At 42.5% G+C, this 24,238-nt stretch overlaps 1 protein-coding gene across 1 annotated transcript in view; it reads right to left on the bottom strand.

The window, feature by feature from the left end:
* The window catches only part of VPS53 (VPS53 subunit of GARP complex), a 125,313-nt gene extending 101,223 nt beyond the window's left edge, over positions 1–24,090 (bottom strand). The window contains exons 1-4 of the mRNA XM_061389534.1: positions 23,859–24,090; positions 21,890–21,970; positions 14,158–14,207; positions 12,234–12,300 (exon numbers count right to left, since the gene is read on the bottom strand). Of these exons, the coding sequence (XP_061245518.1) occupies positions 12,234–12,300; positions 14,158–14,207; positions 21,890–21,970; positions 23,859–23,945 (285 nt within the window). The 5' untranslated portion in view covers positions 23,946–24,090. The remainder of the gene's footprint in view (positions 1–12,233; positions 12,301–14,157; positions 14,208–21,889; positions 21,971–23,858) is intronic.
* Between the last annotated feature and the right edge of the window lie 148 nt (positions 24,091–24,238).

The raw sequence follows: 24,238 nt of genomic DNA, 5'->3' as shown, positions 1-24,238 counted from the left end.
GTGAGAAAGCACTGCAGAGGCCCCTGCTGGCAAGTTCCCATCAAAAAAGGCTTACTTTTTGTAGCACAGCATCCAATTGCACAGAATTGTGCATCCAGTTCTGTGATCTTGTTGGTCACATCATGGTCTAAGGATGCGCTGATGGGATTAAAGCCAAAGTGTTCTCCACCCAAATCCTCTAAAACACATGACATTCAGTGAAAGGAAAGGCAAGAAGGGCCACATCCTATGCTTCGATCTCAGGTCTGGAGAAGTTTCCACAGTCCTTTCTCAGAGAAAGGGTTTCTGTCTCTCTTTCTCTCTTCTTCTCCATCTGGCATCCTACCAGAACTGTCTCTGCTTAAGGCACCACTTTTTCAGCAAAGAAGTAAGACTCACACCATCTTACATTTCACAGTCTTAAAGAAAGATAAACTGTCTGCCAGATTTTTTTGTTTGTTTTCAGGCTGGAATACTTTTGCTTGTTATAACAATGTACTGAAGTTGAGGAAATTTAATATAATTCATTTTCCAGAGTCCAAAAGGTTCTTCTGAAGTATTCACTCCATCAAGCAAGTCCATTCTCAACACCTACCCTAATATTTGATATCTAATAATCAATCACCCTGGAGGAGGAGTGTTTTGTAGTTGGAAATATCCTAGGACCTACAGAAGGTCAAGACTTTACTTTTAAATGACCCTAAAATGTTTTTATACCTAGCTAATGAGAAAACGTGCTGAAAGAATGATTCTGGCACTGCCCCTAGACACTCATTAAAATAAAATGTGGCTTACTTTTCCATTCCAGGCCGTTTGTGGATTAAAAACAGAACTAATCACCAAAAATGTCTGCTTTCAATCCACCCTTAGCGGAGTTTCTGAATTAAGCACTGGAGCGTGGCTGCAGCCTGCATCCGAGGATGCTATTAGGAAGCAGTGACTGTGGCCATCCTCTTTACTGACTGAGACTCTGCAAATGGGAGATTCAAGGCAACCCACTGAGCTGGCCTAGAAGACTCAGCAGAATCAGTTATGGTATCCCTGTATTTTTGTGCATTATTGACTGTAACCATTATTCTTAATTTTCCTTGCCTCCTGAAGCAGGTGCTGAATGGTCTACCTAAGCCTCACTAGGTCATGGGCATGGAAGATAAGCAGTGTGGAACCTGGCACAGACCTCAGTGATTCCTTCTTTTTTCACCTCCTTCCCCCCGCACCCCCCTCCTCCCCCCAGCACTGTTGTCTGCCACCTGTGTAGACGGAGAGGACCTGAGCCAATGAAAATGCTTAGAGAAATTAACCTCCCCTCTGGCTCCTAGATGCATCTAATTTCACTCTGAGAGAAGTATACTGCCTTTATCCTGTGAGTCCATGGGCAGCCTTTCAGAGATTGAAAACTGAGATCCCATTTGCTGCCACCACAGGAAGGAGGAAGAGGCTGCTCATTTTCAGAACTGATATGGCTTTAAGTTCTCTGAAAAAAAAGTAAGGGGCTAATGTTCAAGGTGACTGGAAAGAAAATGATATTTTCCCACTTACTCTGCTATCATTTCTTTTGTTCAACTTTCCATCTGTCAGTTCCCTTCCTATTGTTTGGAAAGGCCATGCACAGTATTAGTAAAAAAGCAGGGGGTTCTTGAACCAGCAGACAGGGATTCAAATGCCAGTCTTGCCACTTACTGCATGATTTCTGTCCAGCCACTCAACCTCAGCATCAAAGAGGCACAGACTCATCATCCCTAGAACAAGGACAATAGTCCCAACCCAAAGACTTGTCAGGAAGGAAAACAGGGCTTAGCAGTGAACACCTTGGGTACTGTTTACTCAGTACATTGCCTTCCTCCTGGGAGTTTTCCTCTATGTTCTAACAGAGTTGGCTGTCCCAGAGGCAGACCTGTGATTTTCCACAATGAATTGGGAAACAAAGTTCATCTCTCTCTGGTGAAGGTAGCCCTAGGATGTGAAATTAGGGTAGATGGTAGCTGGTCTCCAGGTCGAGACGATGAAGCTGACACCTGGAGAGACAGACCCAGAAAGATCCAGGGCCATATTCCAGGGCCACCTTCCGTTGTTTGATAAGCCTGGCAGCAACACTATTCTTTCACAGGCTATTCAAAACGACACAGTTAGCCTTCCAGGGACTCCCCTGGTGGTCTAGTGGCTAGGACTCCACAATCCCTGTGCAGGGACCCTGGGTTTGATCCCTGGTCAGGGAAGTAGATCCCACATGCCACAACTAAGACCAGGAGCTCAGCCAAATAAATAAATAAATAGAGCCTTCCAGGCGATCCTTTCGCCTAAGCCAGTCTGAACTGGACTTTGTCTTTTGTCACCCAGAGAGTCCTGATGGAAGCCTCAGTTCATCAGTGGGGCTACTAATGGTAATTATTATTATTCCCTGGTTTCCCAGATGGACTGTGACATTTCAGATGAGACTATCCCTCTAAGAACGAAGGCTGATGACCCATATTTTAGAGCTTTGCAAGTAGGCTGGTTAAGTCCAACATCTGCAGGGCACACAGAAGGGCGGCTCAAGGATCTGGGGATGATCTCGCCAAATCATGTTGCAAATGAGCCATTCTCCAGGGGAAGAAAACTTCAATCTCTTGCTCACCCCGTCAATAAAAAGTGAGTGTCTATTGCCTATACTAAAGCTAGATACTGAGAGAAAAAGATTGCTAGATGGGGGACGTATCTTTAAAGAGCTTGTGAGGGATACACAAGAAATATCAATAGAAGTAACTAGAAGATGAGATCAATAGAAAGAGGTATAAATGCCAGAATCATTTGGAAAGCAAGGGATTCCACGAAAACATTGCAAAGGGCGACCATATCTGATGAGGCCTAAACAGGGGCACCCTGGACATCCACTAAAGGCAGACATCTAGGGGTGAGTATGGAATGGCTCTTCTTCTGACACTGTTGGCTGGCCTGGCACCACTGAGAACTGTTGCTATGGAAACAAAGCATCCCTAGCTGAAGAAGAGGTGCTTTAAAAAAGTCTCAGCAATAAAAACAATGCAGCCTGTGCCCCAAGATCGAGCCAAACAGGAGCAGAAGCTCCAGGAATCTCACTGCCGTGGATGGCTGCATGTGCACAGCATCACGATCCTCTGAGGCCTCGAACACACCAGGTACCTTCCAGGTCTGGCAGCCCCGGTCAAATGCCAGATGGGCACCCATCAGCGGCGAAGCACTAGATGCTAATACAAATTCTTCCACAGCCCATTCAGAAACCCTGGGTATAAAGAGGCTTTATTCAAAGCGCAGATTTCTTTCCAAGTTTGGGAACCAAAAGAATGTAAAGGGCAAAAGGAGTAATTTTCACCTTATTTGTTAAAAGGCTCTGTTCCACCTAAGTTACTTTAATTTATGATTTCTGCAAACCACATCCCCAAAGATGTGAACCAAAGGGTTCATTTTTATTGTGTTTAGGAAACAAGCCAGAAGTTAAAGTCCTAAGACGGGGCTGGGACACAAACTCAGCAGTACCCAAACAAGACTAAACATTTACATTTTACAATTCTGCGTATATCTGTTATCGCCCATAACTTAAAATCTGTTTGCCCTGAAATAGCGGGGTGGGGGGAATGTACTCAAGCACAGCTTCCTTTGATGAAATGTAACCCCTGAGGATGAGCACATTTAAAGCAGCAACTCCAAATGCAGCTGGGGAAGGAAAAGTTCAAACAAGAGTCTCAGCTGCTTTTGCTGAATAAAAGGTACAGAAATTCAATACTTTAGAAGATGGGGCACATTTAAAGGAACAATCTGCTCAGGTTTAACAAAGGACTACTTCCTGCTAGGACTTCCCAGTTGCTAAGTTAAATTCAAATCCTCCATATTTTACCATCACATCCAACTGCAGTCACTGAGTAACAAATGCTCATCTATACTATGGTCTTCATTCAGGGTTGCCTTCTGGATGTTCCTTCGGCTGATTTTTTTTATAGTTCCCTTCTTCCCAGGTGGCTCAGACAGTAAAGAATCTGCCTGCAACACAGGAGTCCCAGGTTCAATCCCTGGGTTGGGAAGATCTCCAGAGAAAGGCATGGCAACCCATTCCAGTGTTCTTGCCTGGAGAACCCCATGGACAGAGGAGCCTGGTGGGCTATAGTCCATGGGGTTGCAAAGAGTCAGACATGACCTAACGACTAACACTTCCACACTTTCTGTATCAAAGCCCTTTAGGCTACGCTCCCCTCCTACCACCACAACTGCAGGCTTCATCTGGAAGACTGTCTCTCCCTGTTCCACTTCCCTCAGGATTGGCTACCCTGTGCTCAGGACCACAGGTAAGCAGTCAATACTCAGTTCTCCCTTCCTGCCTGCCTGGAGCTCTTCTCCTAGTCCAGCTTTTTCATGCTGAGAGGGGCCCAGATGGTTAACGAGGCCACAGTCAAGGTCACTGTCTGGACTCCCCTGTGAACCAGTTAACTTTTCAGGTTCCACAGTGGAGAAAAAGTGGTTCCCGAATCTGCTTTTTAAATTTGTCACTGTTTAAAAAAAGAGAATTTGGTACACACCGGTATGTGTGTACCTATCCAGAAGATCTGGACACTGGGACTTCCCTGGTGGTCCAGTGGTTAAGAACCTGCTTTCCAATGCAAGGGATATGGGTTCCATCTCTGGTTGGGGAACTAAGACCCCACATGCTGTGGGCAACTAAGCCCCTGTGGCACAACTGCTGAGGCTGCATGCCACAACTAGAGAAGCCCATATGCTGCAGCAAAGACTTGGCACAGCCAAAAAAAGAAACTCTAAATCCCTTGTTATTAATAGCTCACCCAGTGTGCTCTGGGGCAAGTCATAACACAGATGTGAGCCTGTTCCCGCACCTGTAAAACAGGGAGAGTAACATCTAGGTGGCCTAATGCACATCTTCGTGAGGATGAAGTAATTGATGCAACATTTTGCAGAATGTAAGAGAAACATGTTTATTTGTTTTGGGGAGGTTTTCTTTGGCCATGTGGCTTGTGGGATCTTAGTTCCCTGACCAGGGATCGAACCTGGGCCCTGGCTGTGAAAGCGCCGAGTCCTAACCACTGGACTGCCACAGGGAATTCCTCAAAATAAACAAGGTTATCTTGTAATAAAACATTAGCATTGCAGATTAAGACAAAAAAGTAAAAACATACCTTCTGTCTAAGCAACTCAAAATGTGCCTTCACTTATAGTGAATCAATTGAGAATGACACATTAGGCCTCCAGTCTTCCTTCTAGAGATCTGAATAACCACAGGGTTGACAAGTGTACTCAAACTGGACCACAAGATGCTAACTGAGAAACCCAAATCTCCAAATATCAGTATCTCCAAGTATTCAATGAAAAAGAAAGTGTAGCACCTGGCCTAGCATAAGTGATATTATCATGTGAATAACAGTTGGCTATCTATCCCTACTGCTGTCATGTGACTAAGAACAAGAAAATTCAGAAGTGTGACAAGAAGACAAGGGTCACTAACTAGATCAGAGATGGAATAAAGACTCCTTCAATTTACCTCTTCTGTTTTATAAAAGATGGCATTTGGACCATCAGATTTACCTGTCAGTAAGTATATCTCTAGAGCAAACACCCTCCTCTGGTCAGGGGCTGTTATGAGAGTGACACTTATGTAGATTGCCCAACATGCAAATTCTAGGTGTCATATAACACAGAGGTGAACATGGCATCTGCTCAGAGGGTCCACAATATTACATGGAAACAAAACCCAGAAATGCTGGCATGTGATCCAATGCTGTATGAATTTTAGAGCTTTGATTTAGACAACTACAGAACACCAAACCAAAACAGACTAAAAAGGCATTACCTCTGGTTTTGCAAAACTAATCTCCTTCCAGAGACCTCGGAGTCCAAACTAGAGCAAAGGCGATTTTATAGCTATGTTACAGACTCCTGAAAACAGGGATTTATGAATGGAAATGTTGACAGAACCACCAAAGAACCAAATTCATGCTGCTCTAAATTCTGTATTTCCATGGATGAAAGAGGGGAGAGGGAAAAAGGAGGTCAAGTTCTTACATGAAGTAACAGAGTTTCAAATTCCCATTCATTGTTTAAACACACCTGGATGACTTCTGTCAGGGATCTAAAACCCAGAAATCTTCACCCTGTCAGCAGTTATACTACGATTTTTCTAATGGGTAAACAGACTAAGGATGGAATTTTCCTTCCATCACTAACAGCTAGCAGTCAAAAGTAAGAGTAACCTGGCCAGAGCAGCTACGGTTGTGATGAATGACATTTTCCTCCTTAGATGTGGAGACTCTAGTTTAAAGCTGTGACTGCCCTTAACATGGAAACAAGCAGATGGCAAAAGCTATGCTTGACCTTCTTTCTTGGCTCCTGAAGAGTGCCAATTTACATGGAGATGGCTCAGAAGAATAATAAGCTTCAGTGTTCCTTCTTGGCAATACTATTTTCCTAAAACCATTTTCAATAATCGTGTTGCACACAAGTGGGACTTGATGTATTTCTAAGGTCAGGAAGGAAATAGTCCAACTGCTGGACATGCTAACTAAAAGACATCATCCTGGCAGTTTTGTTTTGAAGAGGGCAGCAACATTATTGTTAGGTACTGAACACAAACACTTAAGCCTATAACTAATCTGAAGCACACTGTCCATATGTGTTAAATGAAAACAAAACAGGACCATATGCTTGTCAAGAGGAAACATATATTATTAAAGTCCAGAACAATATGGGAAAAATGTTTCCAAAGAGATTAAATATTGAAATGATTAAAAAGTGACCACGTGATCCAGCCATTCCACACCTGGGTATGTACTGTAAGGAAATGAAAGCAGGGACTCAAACAGATATTTGTATGTCAGTGCTCATTATGGCACTGGGCCAGGGACACACGAGTGGGTAAACAAAACGTGACATGTATATGCGGTGGAATATTATTCGGTTGTGAAAAAGGAATGAAGTTTTTGAACAGGAATGGGAATCCAAGATAATCATGCCAGAATTCAACAAAAAAGGACAAAACACCATGATCCGGTAGGTATTTAAGGAGGGTTAAATACTTAAAACAACACTAAGCTAATCACCAAATGGAAAAACCATATGCTCACATCTGAAGAAGATGCAAAGGGGGCTTGGGTTCAACCCCTGGTCAGGGAACTGGATCCCACGTGCACAACTGAGAGTTCCCACGCCACAACTAAAGACGCTGTGTGCCACAACTACAACCGGGAACAACCAGATAAGCATATAAATATTTAAAAAGAAGAAGAAGGGAATGCATATAATAAAATTCAACATCTCTTTTTCTGGCAAACAGGGTTGGTGAACCAAGGTCATGAGGATATGTCCTTCACACAAAATTTGGAAACGAGAGACGGACACATTCAGCATCACCTCTAGAGAAGGACCTTTGTTTTGTTCACTGTATTATCCCCAGGCCCTGGAACAGAGCCCACCATGGAGAAAGCACTAACTTTCTGTATAAGTGAATGAACAAGTATATGAACACTCACTGTCACTAAAATCAAGAGCAAACTGCCTCTCATTCCTACTTACCGAACACTGAAATACTATTAACAGCATTTCTAAAAATGTTTAAATCTCAGGATCTCTTTATACTCCTATCGAGTATATTACTGAGGATCCCAAAGAGATTTTGTTTATGTGGGTTACAGCTATGAATATATACCATACTGGAAACTAAAACTGAGAAATTTAAAAAACATTTATTAATCCATTAAAAAAAATAATAAACCCATTACATGTTAATATAAATAACATGCTTTTAAGAAAAATAACTGTATTTCTTCCAAACAAATTTGAGAGGGTGGCACTATTTCATACCTCTGCAAACATCTTTGGTATACATTTTAACAGACACCAGTTGGACTCTCATATATGCTTCTGGATTGAATCTGTTGTGATGTGTTGTTTTAGTTGAAAAATATGATAAAAATCTGGCTTCACACAGATTGGCAGTTAAAAAAGAAAGCAATATTTTAATATCCTTTTCAGTGGATAATCGTTTTTCAAACTACAGCAAAACTTGAAAAGCTGTAGATTCTTTTTTTAAACTGAAGTATAGCTGATTTACAATATTATATTAATTTCAAGTCTCTATAACTGACTCAGAAATTTTATAGATTGTAGTCCACAAAATATTGGTTATATTCCATGAGCTGTACACTATCCTTATAGCTTACTTGTTTTACACAAACTAGTTTGTTCTTCTTAATTCCTTATTCCTGTTTTGACCCTGGGAAGATCCCCTGGAAGAGGGCATGGCAACCCATGGCAAACCATGGCAACTTCAGTATTCTTGCCTGGAGAATCCCATGGACAGAAGAACCTGGCAGCCTACAGTCCATGCGGTCGCAAAGAGTCGGACACAACTGAAGCGACTTAGCACGCACACATTTCTTTCCCTTCCCTTTCTCTTTCCCCACTGTATCTGTGGGGAGATACAGTAACCACTATATCTGTAGGTATGTTTCTGTTTTGTTATATTCATTTATTTTTTAGACTCCACATATAAGTGATAACATGTAGTACTTGTCTTTCTCTGTCTTGTTTCACTAAATATAGTATCCTCTGGGTCTACCCATGTTGTTGCAAATGGCAAATTTGTTGTTCTCTTTTTCATGGCTGAGTAGTATTCCGTGTGTGTGTGTGTGTGTGTGTGTGTGTGTATTTCACATCTTCTTTATCCACTCATCTATGGATCAATATCTTAGGTAGCTTCCATATCTTGGCTATGTAAATAATACCGTGAACACTGAGGGACATGTTATCTTTTTCAAAGTGTTCTCTTTGGATATATTGCTGGTTTTGTAGGGTAAATCTAAGTTTTTTGAGGAAAAGTGGTAGATTCTTAAAGACTGATTGCAGTGTGGAATCTGAAATCTTATTACTGAACTTCTGATACTAAACTACATTAAAAGCCACTGGTCAGTTGTGTTTTTGCCAGGATGCAGAAAGCTGGAAAGAGTGTTGCTCTTAAATTAACAATGAGAAAAAGAATAAAGCAAAATCAAAACTTCTCTGAACCCAGCAGAGAACTGAAGGCAAAAGTCTCCTGAAATCAAGAAGAGATGGGGACACCCTAGTGGCTAAGAATCCAGGCTCCCAATGCAAGGGGCCTGGGTTTGATCCATGGTCAGGAAGTAGAGCCCACATGCTGTGACTAAAGATCTTGCATGCCCCAATGAAGACAGAAGATCTCTTGTGCTGCAACTAAGATCTGGAGCAGCCACATAAATAAATTAAAAAAAAAGAAGTTTCTTCCAATTAAAGCTGTACAAAACTGGAACAAATGGTCCTGTGGAATAACAAAATAGTGAGCTGCCCATCACTGCAAGTATCCAAGCAGAAGCAGGATAATGAAATGTCAGAGATGTCATAGAAAGGATTCCTGAACTGAGTGGGAGGTGGTTCTACAATGATCTTATATGCTTCTTCCAAATCAAAGTTTGAGTGAGCAGAGCTGAAGATGGCAATAATTTTCCTCCCCTCCAAAATCTTAGTCTTGCTTTGGTGCAATAGTTACATTATAGACAAGCTCCACACAAGAGACTGAAGGAAGTCCTGGGACTGACCCTCTCTTGGTGATTCTCAGTGAGCTGACTAGGAACTGATCAAGGTCTGGCCACTCTTGAAATTTCACATGCAAACTTTTTCTTCTTCTAACCCACTCCTCTAGTCACCTCTCTTTCTACCTCTGTTCAAGCTGTCCATTTCAACGCTTGGGAAGCTGTGGAAGTTAAGTTTCAAAGCGTATCGGCTCACGTGCTTACTGTATTGACTCATCTCATCCACAAAGTTTCAAACATGTGGGTATTTAATTAAAGCTTTTGCCTGATGATTTCAACAGATAAAAACTGGGAGAATTCTGAGCTGTATTAGCTTCGTAAGAGCACATTCTGATTAGAAAAGGTCATGGACTAGACCACTTCAAGTCCGCCCACCTAGGAGGTGGTCGACATGGAAGGCTCTCCAACACGCGCAGCAGAGTGCTAACCAGGAGGTGGGCGTTTCAGAAACGTCAGGAAACTAAAGAAACTGCCTCACTGTGTCTTCAGTTTCTAAATCGCTTCCTCTCCACAAATAATTTTGGAGTCAGAAACACTGCTTTCCAGAAGGACCTTTTCTGCAAAAGACATCTTTGAAGACACCATGAATGTGAAGTCAACACTTTCCTCTTATTTACACAGATGACAAAGCATATCTGTCCTGGGTGCGCACAATCAAGAGGAGATGGATGAAAGGAAAACTTCCTTTTGTCCACGTTTCTGCTCTCCCCTTCTGAGTGTTCCCTAGAAACTTCGGAAACAAGTTTTCTGAGGGCAGAGTTTCCTCTGTTCCAGTGAAGAGGGAACCAAGGACTCTTGACCTATAAAGTCCAATGTTTTGGAACATCCGTAATTCTCCTGAGTCTATGCCAGTCAGATGGAGCCTCTCTTCAGCAAACCACTGGCTAGTGGGGCTGGACACTAAGGCTTTTTCACCCCTATGAGTTGACAAGGATAGGACTCAAAAGCTCTCTGGAAAAAAAAAAAAAAGTCTCTCCTTCAGCTTGCATTACAAACTGTTGGAAAACACAGATGGAGGGGATGACAGGAAAAGCAATTACTTCTCCTGGGCTTCCTTTCTGTCTGGATTCTAAGGAGACGAACACGAAATTCCATCACAGATTGAAATGCTATCTAAACATTCTTGAAAATGTGGCGCTGCTCTCTGAAATACGACCTGCCTTGCTGCAGCAACCTATTAATAAGTGAAGGTGGAGAGGGCCGACTCTCCTCCAGGCCACCTACCTCAGGGCCTGCTTTCCAAGACCGCCTGTTTGTCATCACAGGTTAGAACAGAAATAACTGAAAGGTATAATATCTACACAGTGTCACCCAGTAAAAAGTCCTGATGGATGATTCACTTTATTTTCACATTCTCAACACTGTAAATACCTGCGAATCTCTGAAGTATTTCAGGGTTTCTAGTGAGCCTTTCTAAATACAGGCGGAAACACGCTAAACAGCAGTGTTATTATTTCAAATGGTAGACAGCCGGGACTGGTCAAGCACCAGTCAAGTTTTAAACGTCTTTAAAGGGACACACACACTGGTCCCAGTGACGTTTTCTGGTAGAGGGCTTTCGTTAATTTACAAATACTAGATAATCTCCCACAGACCAAATATTTAATACAGTTGAATAAAACGTTATGGCAGGTGGACTTTGCATTCTGAGAAACACCAAGATGAGAAAGATACTGTTTTGGTTTCAAGCAGCTTACATACTAGCCAAAGGGACAAGATGTGCTCACTGTAAGTCAGAAAAGCAGGGGCCAGGGCCTGTGGGGGTTTGTGGGCAGAAAGACTCTACCTCTAACTGATGGCTGCTGGGATCGACTTTCTCATCTATGAAATGAGAAGAGATGACCAGATGAGTTTCAACTCCCCTATGGACTTGAATTTCTAATATTCTGATTCCTTTGGTATATCAGTTGAGCAGAACAGAAAATTTCATAAAAGAAGTAGTATCTGAGCTGGGTAAGATTTCAGAATGAAGCTGCTGGAAGAAAAAAAGGAGAACGTGCCTTTTAGGCAAAAAGAAGAACATGAGCACTGGTGGCTCAGGAGGTAAAGAATCTGCCTACAGTGCAGGAGACCAGGGTTTGATCCCTGGGTTGGCAAGAGCCCCTGGAGAAAGGAATGGCACCCCACTCTAGTACTCTTGCCTGGAAAATTCCACGGATGGAAGAGCCTGGTGGGCTACAGTCCATGGGGTCGCAAAGAGTCAGACACGACTGAGTGGCTAACACTTACCCACACTTACTTACTTACCCAAGTATAGGTCCATAAAGCATGGGACATGCTTGGAGAGCATGAGGCTTTCAGTGTGCACAGATCACAGCAGGAGACAAAACATGACCAGAAATAAATCAGAAAGTCAAAGAGCAGAATGGAGGCTCAGAGATACCTGACACCCAGCAGAAAGACAAGGAAACCTCCGTTTTCTCATTTCAGTGTGCCTTTCAGCCTGGCCTTGGGCGAGCTGTGCTGCAAGGTACGGCTTCTGGTCTAAGGGATGCTGAGTGACAGCTCACGGCTGCTCTGGGCAGCCTATCTCTGCCAGTAGTGGGATGAGTCGTGCAAGCTTCCTGCTGTATATAGGGGACAGATTAGTAAGAAAGTGCTCTGTAAGCAGGCAGATCAATGTACTGGTCAGTTGGTTGTGCGGTCTTAAAGAAATCAGAGGATGTAACGAACATGGAGGAATATGTTACTTACTTGCCTGCCATCCTGTCCCACATTTGTTTGACCTCTTACGACAGTTCGAATGTTGTCATCCAGTCTCCTAGCAAAAAAGAGTTAAAGGACACAAATCATTAAAATAATCTCAATTCTAGGTTGACCAAAAGAAAAATGCTAGTAACCTTTCCTCCGTTTCTACAGATTGCAGCTACTTATTCAGAAAAAAACCAAAGAAGTTTGGATGATACAAGGAAGACCGAAGCCCTGGACCCCAGCGAGGGGGCAGCAACAGTGGTGTAGGAAGCCAAGCCCAGCACAGACTGATGAGTCATCTTTGTTCTTTTTTCTTAAAGGTTATTTTTATTTAATGTTCAGAGCTGGTCAAAACGACCAATATAACTTGTAATACTTTTCATGGGGTAAACCAGAAATGACAAAGTTGCTAAAACTTTATGGGAACAAGCCAGAGAATTCAAATTATCCCACACAAAAACCTTTGTCAGTAACACCCTTAAAAGATATAAGCAGCAAGGTGATACACAAAATCTGTGCTTTGCTGCCTGGGCCTTGACCACAGGAGGCAGATCTGTGGCCTCCACCTCCTCTTTCTCCTACAGCTGAACAGAGGCCGCTTAATGGTACTTCAACCAGAGAAATTTATATCAGTCAATTTCATCCTTCATTTGAAGAAGCCATTAGGAAAAAAATGTACAGTGGGAGAAGCTGAAAATAACTGGCTCATAAGTGATTTTTGGATCACTGGGGAATTTTCATTTTCTGTGCAAACCCTGGACAACTTAGTGGTCTCTCCTAGAACTGTTGGAGTTAAAGTCAGCCCAAACAGTAAACAGGCTTCTTTGCACTTTTTAAGGTACTCAACTGAACAAAATATTAATGGCAGAGGTCTTTACCTGAAAACCCAAAGGTTGTCTGGGAAAAAAAAAAAATCATCGCTTGGATTCAAACTGAAGGTTTCTCCTCATCAAAAGTTAAACAACAAAAACTATTTAAAGTTATGACATCAACCATTACAATAATAATTACAAAGAACAAACTTTGAGTATCTACCACGTGTCAAAACTGGAAATTCAGACATGGATAAACCAGAATAAGACTATGGCAGGAAGGACATTTGCTGACCACCGTAGACATCCTGGATTAATCACAATGTGTAATAATCAGCCACCACTCACACCAACCAGCATATCTGACCATGCTGTTAGCCGATAAGTGGCTAATAGATAAAAATATAAGTCCATCTTCATTTCTAAGCCTTGGGAATATAAAAAAAGGGTACATCAGCTAGAGAAATAAAGCCATTAAAAATACAGCAGGAATGCTTTTGCCTCCTTTTATAATCAACTATTCTAAATGGCCTGTTACAGACTCCTTTTTTTTTTAAATAAATAATTGAAGACTGATCAAAGAAATGAGTTCTCTGCCACAAGGCTCATATGGAAACCCAGATAAAAGAACTATTCTTTTAAAAATTACCATCTTACAGAGAACCTGAGATTTCAGTGTTCTCACACATAAGGGTGATCAGTACTAAATGAAGAGCATATTTTCATTCATTATTAACAATCACATGATGTTGGGCTTCCCTGGTGGCTCAGTGGTAAAGAATTTTCCTGCCAATGCAGGAGACGTGGGTTCAGTCCCTGAACTGGGAAGATCCCACATGCCGAGGAGCAACTAAGCCTGTGTGCTACAACTACTGAGCCGGTGCTCCAGAGCCCGGGAGCCGCAACCACTGAGCCCATGTACTACACCTACTGAAGCCCGAAGGCCCTAGAGCTCAGGCTCCGCAACAAGCCCCTGCAATGAGAAGCCTGCACACCACAACCAGAGAGTAGCCCCCACCTGCCACAACTGAAGAAGAGCCCGAGCAGCAACAAAGCCCCAGCAGGCCCATTAATAAATAAAGTGGAACAAAAAATAATCACCTGATGTTACGTACCTTATTTTCAGTCTAATCTTGTTCACGACTTCATCAATGTTTGCCAGAGACTACAACAGAGAAGGCAAAGTGCCAGCTATTATTTCACTTCCTGGAACTCCTCTTTCACAAAGAAATGATGAACTATTTAAATGGTTACTTTTTTATATATAATGGCTATTTATGACATCTCAAAGAAACAAATCATACAGTACAATACAATTTTCACTTAAAAGAAAAAAAAGCATAGCGAATTCCCTGGTGGTCCAGCAGTCAGGATTCAGAACTTCCACTGCCAAGGGTCCACGTTCAATCCCTGGTCGGGGAATTAAGAGATCCCAAATTGTGCAGTGTGGCGGGGGTAGACGGGGAAGTACAGCAATAGTTGACAACAACTGCAAAACCCATCCTGGAATCTATTTTTTGTTAATAAAATTTATTGGAAAACAGCCATGTCCGTTCGTTTACATATTATCTACAGCTGCCTTTGAGTTGCAAAGACAGAGCTGAGTAGTAGCTGCAACTGAGACTGAATAATCCACAAAGCCTAAAATTACTATCTAGCCCTTTATAGGAAATTTGCTGATCCCTGCTATAAAGGAACATGACAAATTCATTTACCAAAATCCTTAGGACCACAACAATGAATGAATGTAGATTATAACACACAACGTGGATCAATCCTACTAACATAATGCTGTGCGAGCACACATCCACACACCAAACACAAGAGCGTATCCTGTATTTCATCATGTAGCTCAGAAGAAGTGAGCGAAACTGTTCTCCTGCACTAGAAGCCAGGACTTAACTGTGGGGGCGGCAGTGACAGGGAGGGACAAGGAGGAGTTATGAGAAGAGATTTTATTCATGTTTTGTTTCTTGCTCTGGGTGGTGGTTATCTGACTTTGTGCATTTGGTGAAAATTCATCAAGTTGTACACTCAGAATCTGTGTATTCCTCCACATTATGTTCTATGTCAATAAATAAATATTTTTTTTCCTTTTTTCTAATATATTAGAAAAAAGTCTGGAAAATTAAATACTAGTAGTTGGACTCTGTACTAGTAACTCTCTGCTGCTGCTGCTGCTGCTGTGTCGCTTCAGTCGTGTCCGACTCTGTGCGACCCCATAGACGGCAGCCCACCAGGCTCCCCCGTCCCCGGGATCACTCCAGGCAAGAGCACTGGAGTGGGATGCCGGTTCCCTCTCCTACAACTATAGCCTATGAAATCACTTGCAGTAGCTGTAATTTATGAAAAAGAGGAGTTTGAAGTTTTTCTTCTTTTTGCCTATGGGTATTTTCTAATTGCTGTGTACTGACAATGCACTGCAATTATAATAAAGCTATTTCTATGTCTAAGACAATGACAGTAAAAACAAATGGACAAGAATCAATTTAGTAAGCTGAAAACATAAAGAAAGGGTGCCCCCTAGCGAAGCAGAGGCGGTACAATTTCATAGCACCATTTTAACTGAAGTTTCCGAATATGACTTTGTAAGTCCTCTTTCTCTCTCCTCCGAAAGATATTTTACCTCAGAAGGAACTGGAGGTGATGCAGGCATTGTGCTTATAAATCGCCCCTGGCAACCTGTGCTGGTGGGAAGAAGCAGGAGCCGACAGGTGCAGGTCTAGCAAGAGAACCAGGTCACATAAAACAAGATGAAATCTTGCCATTTACCACAAGATGGATGGACCTTGATAGTACTATCCTAAGTGAAGTAAGTCAGACAGAGAAACACAAATACCGTATGATTTCACTCATGTGTGAAATACGAGAAACAAATAACAACAACAACAAAAATAAAAATAAATGAACAAGGCAAACGAAAACAAACAGACAGATACAGAGAACAGAGTGGTGGTTCCCAGAGAGGGAAGGGCAGCAAAATAGGTAAAAGGGACCAACAGTCTGGGGACAGGAACCAAACCTGTGGTGGTGAGCATGCTGAAGGGGACAGGGAAGTAGGAATACAATGCTGCAGACGCGACATGCACATAGTGTTATACACCAGTTACCTCAATCAAAGAACAAACTTTGAAAAAATGATAAAATGAATATATTACTATTATGCATTAAGTATTTTCTTTGGGAAAAGAGAGAGAGAAAAACCAAGTCACATGTGTTTGAGGTATCAGATAGGGATATTCATATCTGGTCTACTGTTCTGACAAGGCCAAGGGTGACTCAGAACTTTCAGAAATCCAAGAAGAGACTGAGGTAAAGATAAATCTCAGAAAAGAGAAGTTATTTTATTCTTTTAATATTTTGATAGAATTGTTTTATTTTTTGTCATATCCTTCAGAATAAAAATGTTCAATAAATATATGCAATGGGATTATGGACTGCAATGAACAGAAAGCTTTTTTTCATTTTTGCCAGGTCTCACTTTTTTTTTTTTTAATTATGAAAATATGATAACAACTTTTACAGGAGATTTGGAAAATACAGAACAAAGTTACATACAGTTCTACTATATATTACAATTATTTTTTAAGTAGATAAATTAAGATTTTTAGTTGGAGTTTCAAGATCAAACTCTCAAAAATTAACAGAATGGATATACAGAGAAGCAGAAGTATATAGTAGACCTGAAAAGCACTATGAACCAATTCAACATAATTAAGATTTATACCATTTTCACACAATAGTAGGATACAAATTCTATTCAAGTTCCCACAGACTATAAACTAGGAGACACCAGAACATATACAGAGACACAAGACCAGGTGCAAAAATTTCATGGTCTTAAGGTACTGAAATCATAGAGTCTGTTCAAAAAGAAGTTATTTTAATCGAAGAATCCACTGCCATCTGTTATTTCAAAACCGGACTGGGGATAAATCATCACTGTGGTAACAGGAGCTCAGTCGCTGGAGGAGCTGGCATGACTCTGCCCCTGCCAACCTGCTGAAAGGATACAAGCAAGCTGTTTACCCTCACTGAGTTTCTGTTTCCTCAGAGGCAAAATGGGCAAAACAGTTCCTGCCTTGCTAATCTCCGCTGGAACTCATTCCTTTAGGGGAAAAAAAAATTGGGGGGCATTTAAAATATTAACATTTGGGGACTCTGTGAGAAGGGGAGCCATGAATTCTCTGTACTATTCTTGCACCTTTTCTAAAAATGGGAAATTATATCAAAGATTTAAAATTGTAACCTATTTAAAGTTGGTAAAACACGTGCATAACACAGAATTCAAACAGCAGAAGGTAAAGAAGGTAAACAGTGAAAAGTAAGGCTTCCTCTACCTCTACCTGCCTCCCATTCTCCTCCTCAGAAGCAATGCCTCTGAGTGAGTTTTTGTTGCACCTTCTCAGAAATGATCTAGGTATTAAAAGCATATAGTAACCTACCAGCTCTTCTGTACCTAAGGCACACTGTCCTGCACCATGCTTTTTTCATATAACGATTTAACTAGGAGGTCTTTCCACATCAGTTCAGTTCAGTCGCTCAGTCGTGTCCAACTCTTTGCGACCCCATGAATCGCAGCACGCCAGGCCTCCCTGTCCATCACCAACTCCCGGAGTTTACTCAAACTCATGTCCATCAAGTCGGTGATGCCATCCAGCCATCTCATCCTCTGTCGTCCCCTTCTCCTCCTGCCCCCAATCCCTTCCAGCATCAGGGTCTTTTCCAATGAGTCAACTCTTCGCATGAGGTGGCCAAAGTATTGGAGTTTCAGTTTTAGCATCATTCCTTCCAAAGAAATCCCAGGGCTGATCTCCTTCAGAATGGACTGGTTGGATCTCCTTGCAGTCCAAGGGACTCTCAAGAGTCTTCTCCAACACCACAGGTCAAAAGCATCAATTCTTTGGCGCTCAGCTTTCTTCACAGTCCAACTCTCACGCCCATACAGGACTACTGGAAAAACCATAGCCTTGACTAGACAGACCTTTGTTGGCAAAGTAATGTCTCTGCTTTTGAATATGCTGTCTAGGTTGGTCATAACTTTCCTTCTAAGGAGTAAGCGTCTTAATTGCATGGCTGCAGTCACCATCTGCAGTGATTTTGGAGCCCCAAAAAATACAGTCTGACACTGTTTCCACTGTTTCCCCGTCTATTTCCCATGAAGTGATGGGACCAGATGCCATGATCTTCGTTTTCTGAATGTTGAGCTTTAAGCCAACTTTTTCACTCTCCTCTTTCACCTTCATCAAGAGGCTTTTTAGTTCCTCTTCACTTTCTGCCATAAGGGTGGTGTCATCTGCATATCTGAGGTTATTGATATTTCTCCCGGCAATCTTGATTCCAGCTTGGGCTTCTTCCAGCCCAGTGTTTCTCATGATGTACTTTGCATATAAGTTAAATAAGCAGGGTGACAATATACAGCCTTGACGTACTCCTTTTCCTATTTGGAACCAGTCTGTTGTTCCATGTCCAGTTCTAAATGTTGCTTCCTGACCTGCATATACGTTTCTCAAGAGGCAGGTCAGGTGGTCTGGTATTCCCATCTCTTGAAGAATTTTCCACAGTTTATTGTGATCCACACAGTCAAAGGCTTTGGCATAGTCAATAAAGCAGAAATAGATGTTTGTCTGGAACTCTCTTGCTTTTTTGATGATCCAGTGGATGTTGGCAATTTGGTTCCTCTGCCTTTTCTAAAACCAGCTTGAACATCTGGAAGTTCATGGTTCATGTATTGCTGAAGCCTGGCTTAGAGAATTTTGAGCATTACTTTACTAGCATGTGAGATGAGTGCAATTGTGTGGTAGTTTGAGTATTCTTTGGCGTTGCCTTTCTTTAGGATTGGAATGAAAACTGACCTTTTCAAGTCCTGTGGCCACTGCTGAGTTTTCCAAATTTGCTGGCATATTGAGTGCAGCACTTTCACAGCATCATCTTTCAGGATTTGAAATAGCTCCACTGGAATTCCATCACCTCCACTAGCTTTGTTCGTAGTGATGCTTTAATTGTATCATTTAAAAATGTTTAAATTATTGAAAAGTATTTCCTGATTCTAAAGGCAATTCTTGTTAATTACAGAAAATACATAATATCCGCCTGTACCCCCAATTGAGTACAATCACCATTAGCATTTTGGTCCCCTGCCCTCTACTGTTTCTTCTATGTAAATAGAAGGGCTTTAAAAAAAAAACTGAAACCAGGATGATAAGCCATTTGGCATCTTATTTTTTCTCACTTAATGACACAGATGCAGAGCATTTGGGGAGCCATTAGAAATTATTTAACAACAGCTCCCTATGGGGCTTCCCTAGTGGCTTGGGAATCTGCCTGCCAATGCAGGAGACACAGGTTCGATCCCTGATCCAGGAAGATCCCACATGCAGCAGAGCCACTAAGCGCACACGCCACAACTTTCGAGCCTCGCTCTAGAGCCTGGTGCCACAGCTATTGAGTGCACACTGCAGACACGGCAGCCTGTGCTTCCTAGAGCCTGTGCCCCACAACAAAGAGAAGCCACCGCGTTGAGAAGCCTGCTCACCGCAACTGAAGACTGGCCCCCACTCTCCGCAACTAGAGAAAAGCCTTCATAGCAACAAAGATGCAGCACAGCCAAAAAATTAATAATTTTTAAAAAGCCACAGCTCCCTATGACTCTTTTTCTCAAAGTTCCTAAGTATATAGTGAGGGAAGGAAAGTCGCTCAGTTGTGTCCGACTCTTTGTGACCCCATAGACTATACAGTCTGTGGAATTCTCTAGGCCATAATACTGGAGTGGGTAGCCATTCCTTTTTCCAGGGGATCTTCCCAACCCAGGGACTGAACCCAGGTCTTCAACATTGCAGGCGATCCACAAGGGAAGCCCCCTAATTATATTAGTCTTTAATAAATGTTATCCAGATTCCCCTCATCAAACATCTAATGGAAACATGAGAAATGATCATCTTCAGTTTCCTACTAGGAGACTAGAAAGATTTTCTAGATCATTACCAAACGTGGCTATGTGTCAGAACCTACCCAGGGAGCCCTGTTAAATACAGAAACCTGAGCTCTTCCCACCTGGACCTGGTGAGTTAGAAACATCCAGGATCTGTTCTAGTCCACCCTCCTGCCTCGAGGTAACTTCAGACCCATGAGCAGCTGCCATTCAAGACAAACATATACACACCCTCTTCCTTAGAGTGTCACTAAATTTATTCTTGATATATTGACATCTACTTTAACTAGTCTAAACTCATAATTCACAAGTATTTACTGCATGTCCACGAGATATATAGATGGGTTTTGCCCAAGATCTAGCAATAGTTGAAAGAAATGATAAATCATGCTGTTACTTTCTATTATCTTTTAATTAATGTCCATGGGAATCTGGGTTGGAAAATGGTGAAAATCTGGGGTTGGGGAAGTAAAGGTACCCCTGTGTCATAAATTTTCTGAATTTTAAAGAAACTTTACAATACATTATCGTGGATGTGGGGGATACAATTAGGACATATAACTGAATCTGTGGAACAACTAATGTCTTATGCTACCTTCAGTGGTTTAAAAACAAAAACCCACAAACACTTATCAAGAAGAGGGAAGAACCTAATGTTTCCCTATATACATGATTTTCAAATCTAACAATTTGCTTTGGCGAGTCAGCTGTCTTGATAGGTTGGGGTAAATGAAATATTTCTGTAGCTTAAACTGCTATCTTTATACCTACTCAATTCCAAATTTCCATCTCCAGCTAATTCCTAGAATTCCTCTTTCATTAGAAAATGATGAACTGTAGGCCTGGTGGGCTGCAGTCCATGGGGTTGTGAAGAGTCAGACACGACTGAGTGACTTCACTTTCACTTTTCACTTTCATGCGTTGGAGAAGGAAATGGCAACCCACTCCAGTGTTCTTGCCTGGAGAATCCCAGGGACGGGGGAGCCTGGTGGGCTGCTGTCTATGGGGTCACCCAGAGTCAGACATGACTGAAGCGACTTAGCAGTAGCAGCAGCAGCAGGGAATTCCCTGATGGTTCAGTGGTTGGAACTTGGTACTTTCACTGCTGGGGCCCAAGGAATTAAGATCCCACAAGCCACATAGCACAGCTTCCCCCTACAGCAAACCCTTGAAAAGAAGCTCTAAAGGTTGCTTTTGAAATCTCAAAAAGGACAATCACACAGTATGATACCATTTTTTCCTACTTTATTTTAAAAATTAGCATGTTCATCAGAAAAACTTCGGAAAGATCCATGCCAAAATACTAACAGTTACGGGGATTATGAGCTCCAGACTCAAATATCCAACTATGTATTTCTACCTGGATGGCCCAAATATGTTCAAAACTGAGTTCACCTTAACTCACTACTCCTATCCTACTCACCACTCCAACTGCCAGTGGTATAAGTAAGACTCTTCCTCCTCACAACACAGGGTACAGGTGCCAACACCCAGCCACAGTCTGGTGGGCTGGAAATCAAAGTTCTGAAATTACATCTTGAAACAGGAATAAAAGTAGCTTTCTAACTCCAAGCTTATCCTGCACACCTCACTCCCATTTTCCCCTATTACATTTGAAAAATCCTTTCCACTTCCCCATTTACTACAGAAAATCTGGGGGAGCAGGGAACAAGATGGACTCTTTCAACCTAAGGGTACAATTTCTAATATGCTCACTACATGGAGAATTCTACTCTGACACAACAACAGTATTTGGTATTATCTAACCACCTCCCAAAACTGGTTACGAAGGAATCTGACTTGAATTTAACTCTTATTTGTTTATCAAGGTCCCTTAGGTTATGCAGTGTAACAAACTAATCATTAATACTCAGAATGTTCCAGAAGCCATTGCAAGAAGGAAATGCAGCACTTACTTGCTCTGTTGGGAACAGGGTGTTGATATACTCCACAGCATTGAAATCTGCTCTATCTAGAGGATCCTGGCTTGGAAATACCTACATGAAGAGAGAGAATTAAAAAATCACCATCATCCTCCTGTCCTGCTTTATGTATTCTTTCCTTCCAATTGGTTGGTAAGTTCTTTGAAAGCAAAGACCATATCTTTTTATCATTTTACAAGGCCAACAACCAATGCACAGTAAAATATGTGGTAAAGTATATCTATAATTTTTACCAACATTTGTAATTTTAACATCTTGGTAAAACTAACAGAACGTGCAACAGTAAGAAGTATTCAGACAGCCACGAAATCCCGAGGACAAGGTAAAATAAGCGAGCATTATACACTAGCAGATTTAGCCAGTTGATGACACGGCTGTATTAAGGGACTCTTGATAATGGACTAATGTACCATGTCTCAACGATGTCTCAGCAGTAGAATTCACTATGCACTGAAGCGATTTTTATTCTTCGGACAGTGTTAGGAAATGGAGCGCTGGCATTCAGGAACTATCCATCTCTTTTATAGGAGAAAGAATACCTCTGCCTTCAGAGAAATACAGATAACTCCCTTAAAACACTGCAATTTGAAGAACATGTAACACGGTGGATTATAAAAACAGTCAAGTAATCCCCTGGGCACTGGATTTCACCAGCTCAAGACAGTTATTCTAGGAAGTGAATTTTTTTTTTTTTTAATGTCTGCGTATTGGACAAATCTATGCTAGAATTCAATCTTACTAAGAAAAAGGGGCGGGGGGGGGCGTCTAAAACCCTCACCAAACAACTGGCTGCATTATTCATTTCTTCTATTGGAGGCCAGTAGGTCCAAAGCAAATGAAATGTATTTCTCTTTCTGGCTGATGGAGGTGGGTGGGGAGCAGTGTGGCTGGAACACCCAAATCTTTGCCCTGGCATTCCCAGGATGTGTCAAATGTGTTTTGTGCGAGTAATCCAACCACTCCAAGAAAAACACATATCCAAGAGGTAAGTGGGACAACACAAACAAATTACCACCCATAGTATTAATGCTCAATAAATATTAACTATTAGTAACAGAAGTAGTAATGTTTTACTTTAAAAAACTTCCCATGATCATTAAGTATGGCACACCCCTCCTTTTCTTAAATCTGCTACACCAACTCCTTTAAGAGAGATTTTTCTCCCTTTATTGGGAACAATAACCTGTACAAGCGTCTAAATTGCCTTTTTTTTTTTAAGATTTATTTTTGGTCGTTGTTGCTATGCATGGGCTTTCTCCAGTTGTGGTGAGCGGGGGCTATTCTTCGTGGCAGTGTGAGGGCTTTTCACTGCAGTGGGTTCTCTTCTGGCAGAACATGGGCTCCAGGTACTGGGTTTCAGTAGCTGCTGCGCATGGGTTCAGAAGTTTTGGCGCAGAGGCTTAGTTGCCTGGGGAATATTCTTTAACCTAAAAACCAGCAGAAATTCTCAACCATTTAAAAATGGTAAAGGAGGTCTCTCTCTCTCTCTTTTTTTTAGCCGTTTCCCCTCTGCTTTGCGATATGCTTCAAAAGCAGAGGTTACCCACCTCCCCTGAATTCCGAGTCAGTCACATGGGGCTCGACGGAGAATCCGGGAACATCGGGACACCAACCTGATGAAAGAACAGCCCCACAACCCCTAAACCGGAGGTTGCCACCCACGAGGTCCCTTCTTCTAGGTACATCGTTTCAGGAGGCACAGCTCCTTTGCCCAAACCCACCAGAACGCCTCACCCTCCAAAGTCAATCAAGGCCGAGGAAGACCTCTCTCCCTTTTCTACACTGAGAAACCCATTCCCACCACCACCTCCCCTCAAAACCTTTCCTTGCCCTTGGCGCCTAGCTCCCACGTCTCCTTCCGAAGACAGCTTCCTCGCCGTCCCACCCCCAGAGCTGCCCCAGTCTCCGCACTCTCCTCCCCTCGGGGGGGCGGAACGCTCACCTGCTCGATGGCGAGCTGCACGTCGGGCGTGAGCTGCAGCACGGCTTCCAGCTCTTCTACGAACTCCAGTTCCTCCTCCTCCATCATCCTGCCGCCAGCTCCCTCCCGACGGCCACCCGGACCCGGAGCCGCACCTCCTGCGGCCACTCACGCCGGAGACTAGAAACGCTCCAGCTGCAGCGGTCCGGCGAGTCTGGGCTCTGTCAGCCAATCGGGCACTTCCGGGAAGCCGAGCACTTCCGGAATCCGAGGCACTCTGGGATAGCGGAGGACTGACCTCTGGTCGCCTGGACTAGGCATTCCTACCACCTCCCGAGAGTCCCCCCGAGCAGCCCTGTAGTTCGGTGACCCCTACCTCTCCTTAAGATGATGGGGACCTG

This window comes from Bos javanicus, chromosome 19 (genome assembly GCF_032452875.1).
Source record: "Bos javanicus breed banteng chromosome 19, ARS-OSU_banteng_1.0, whole genome shotgun sequence".
Taxonomy (NCBI): domain Eukaryota; kingdom Metazoa; phylum Chordata; class Mammalia; order Artiodactyla; family Bovidae; genus Bos; species Bos javanicus.
This window is presented reverse-complemented; position numbering and strand designations above follow the sequence as displayed.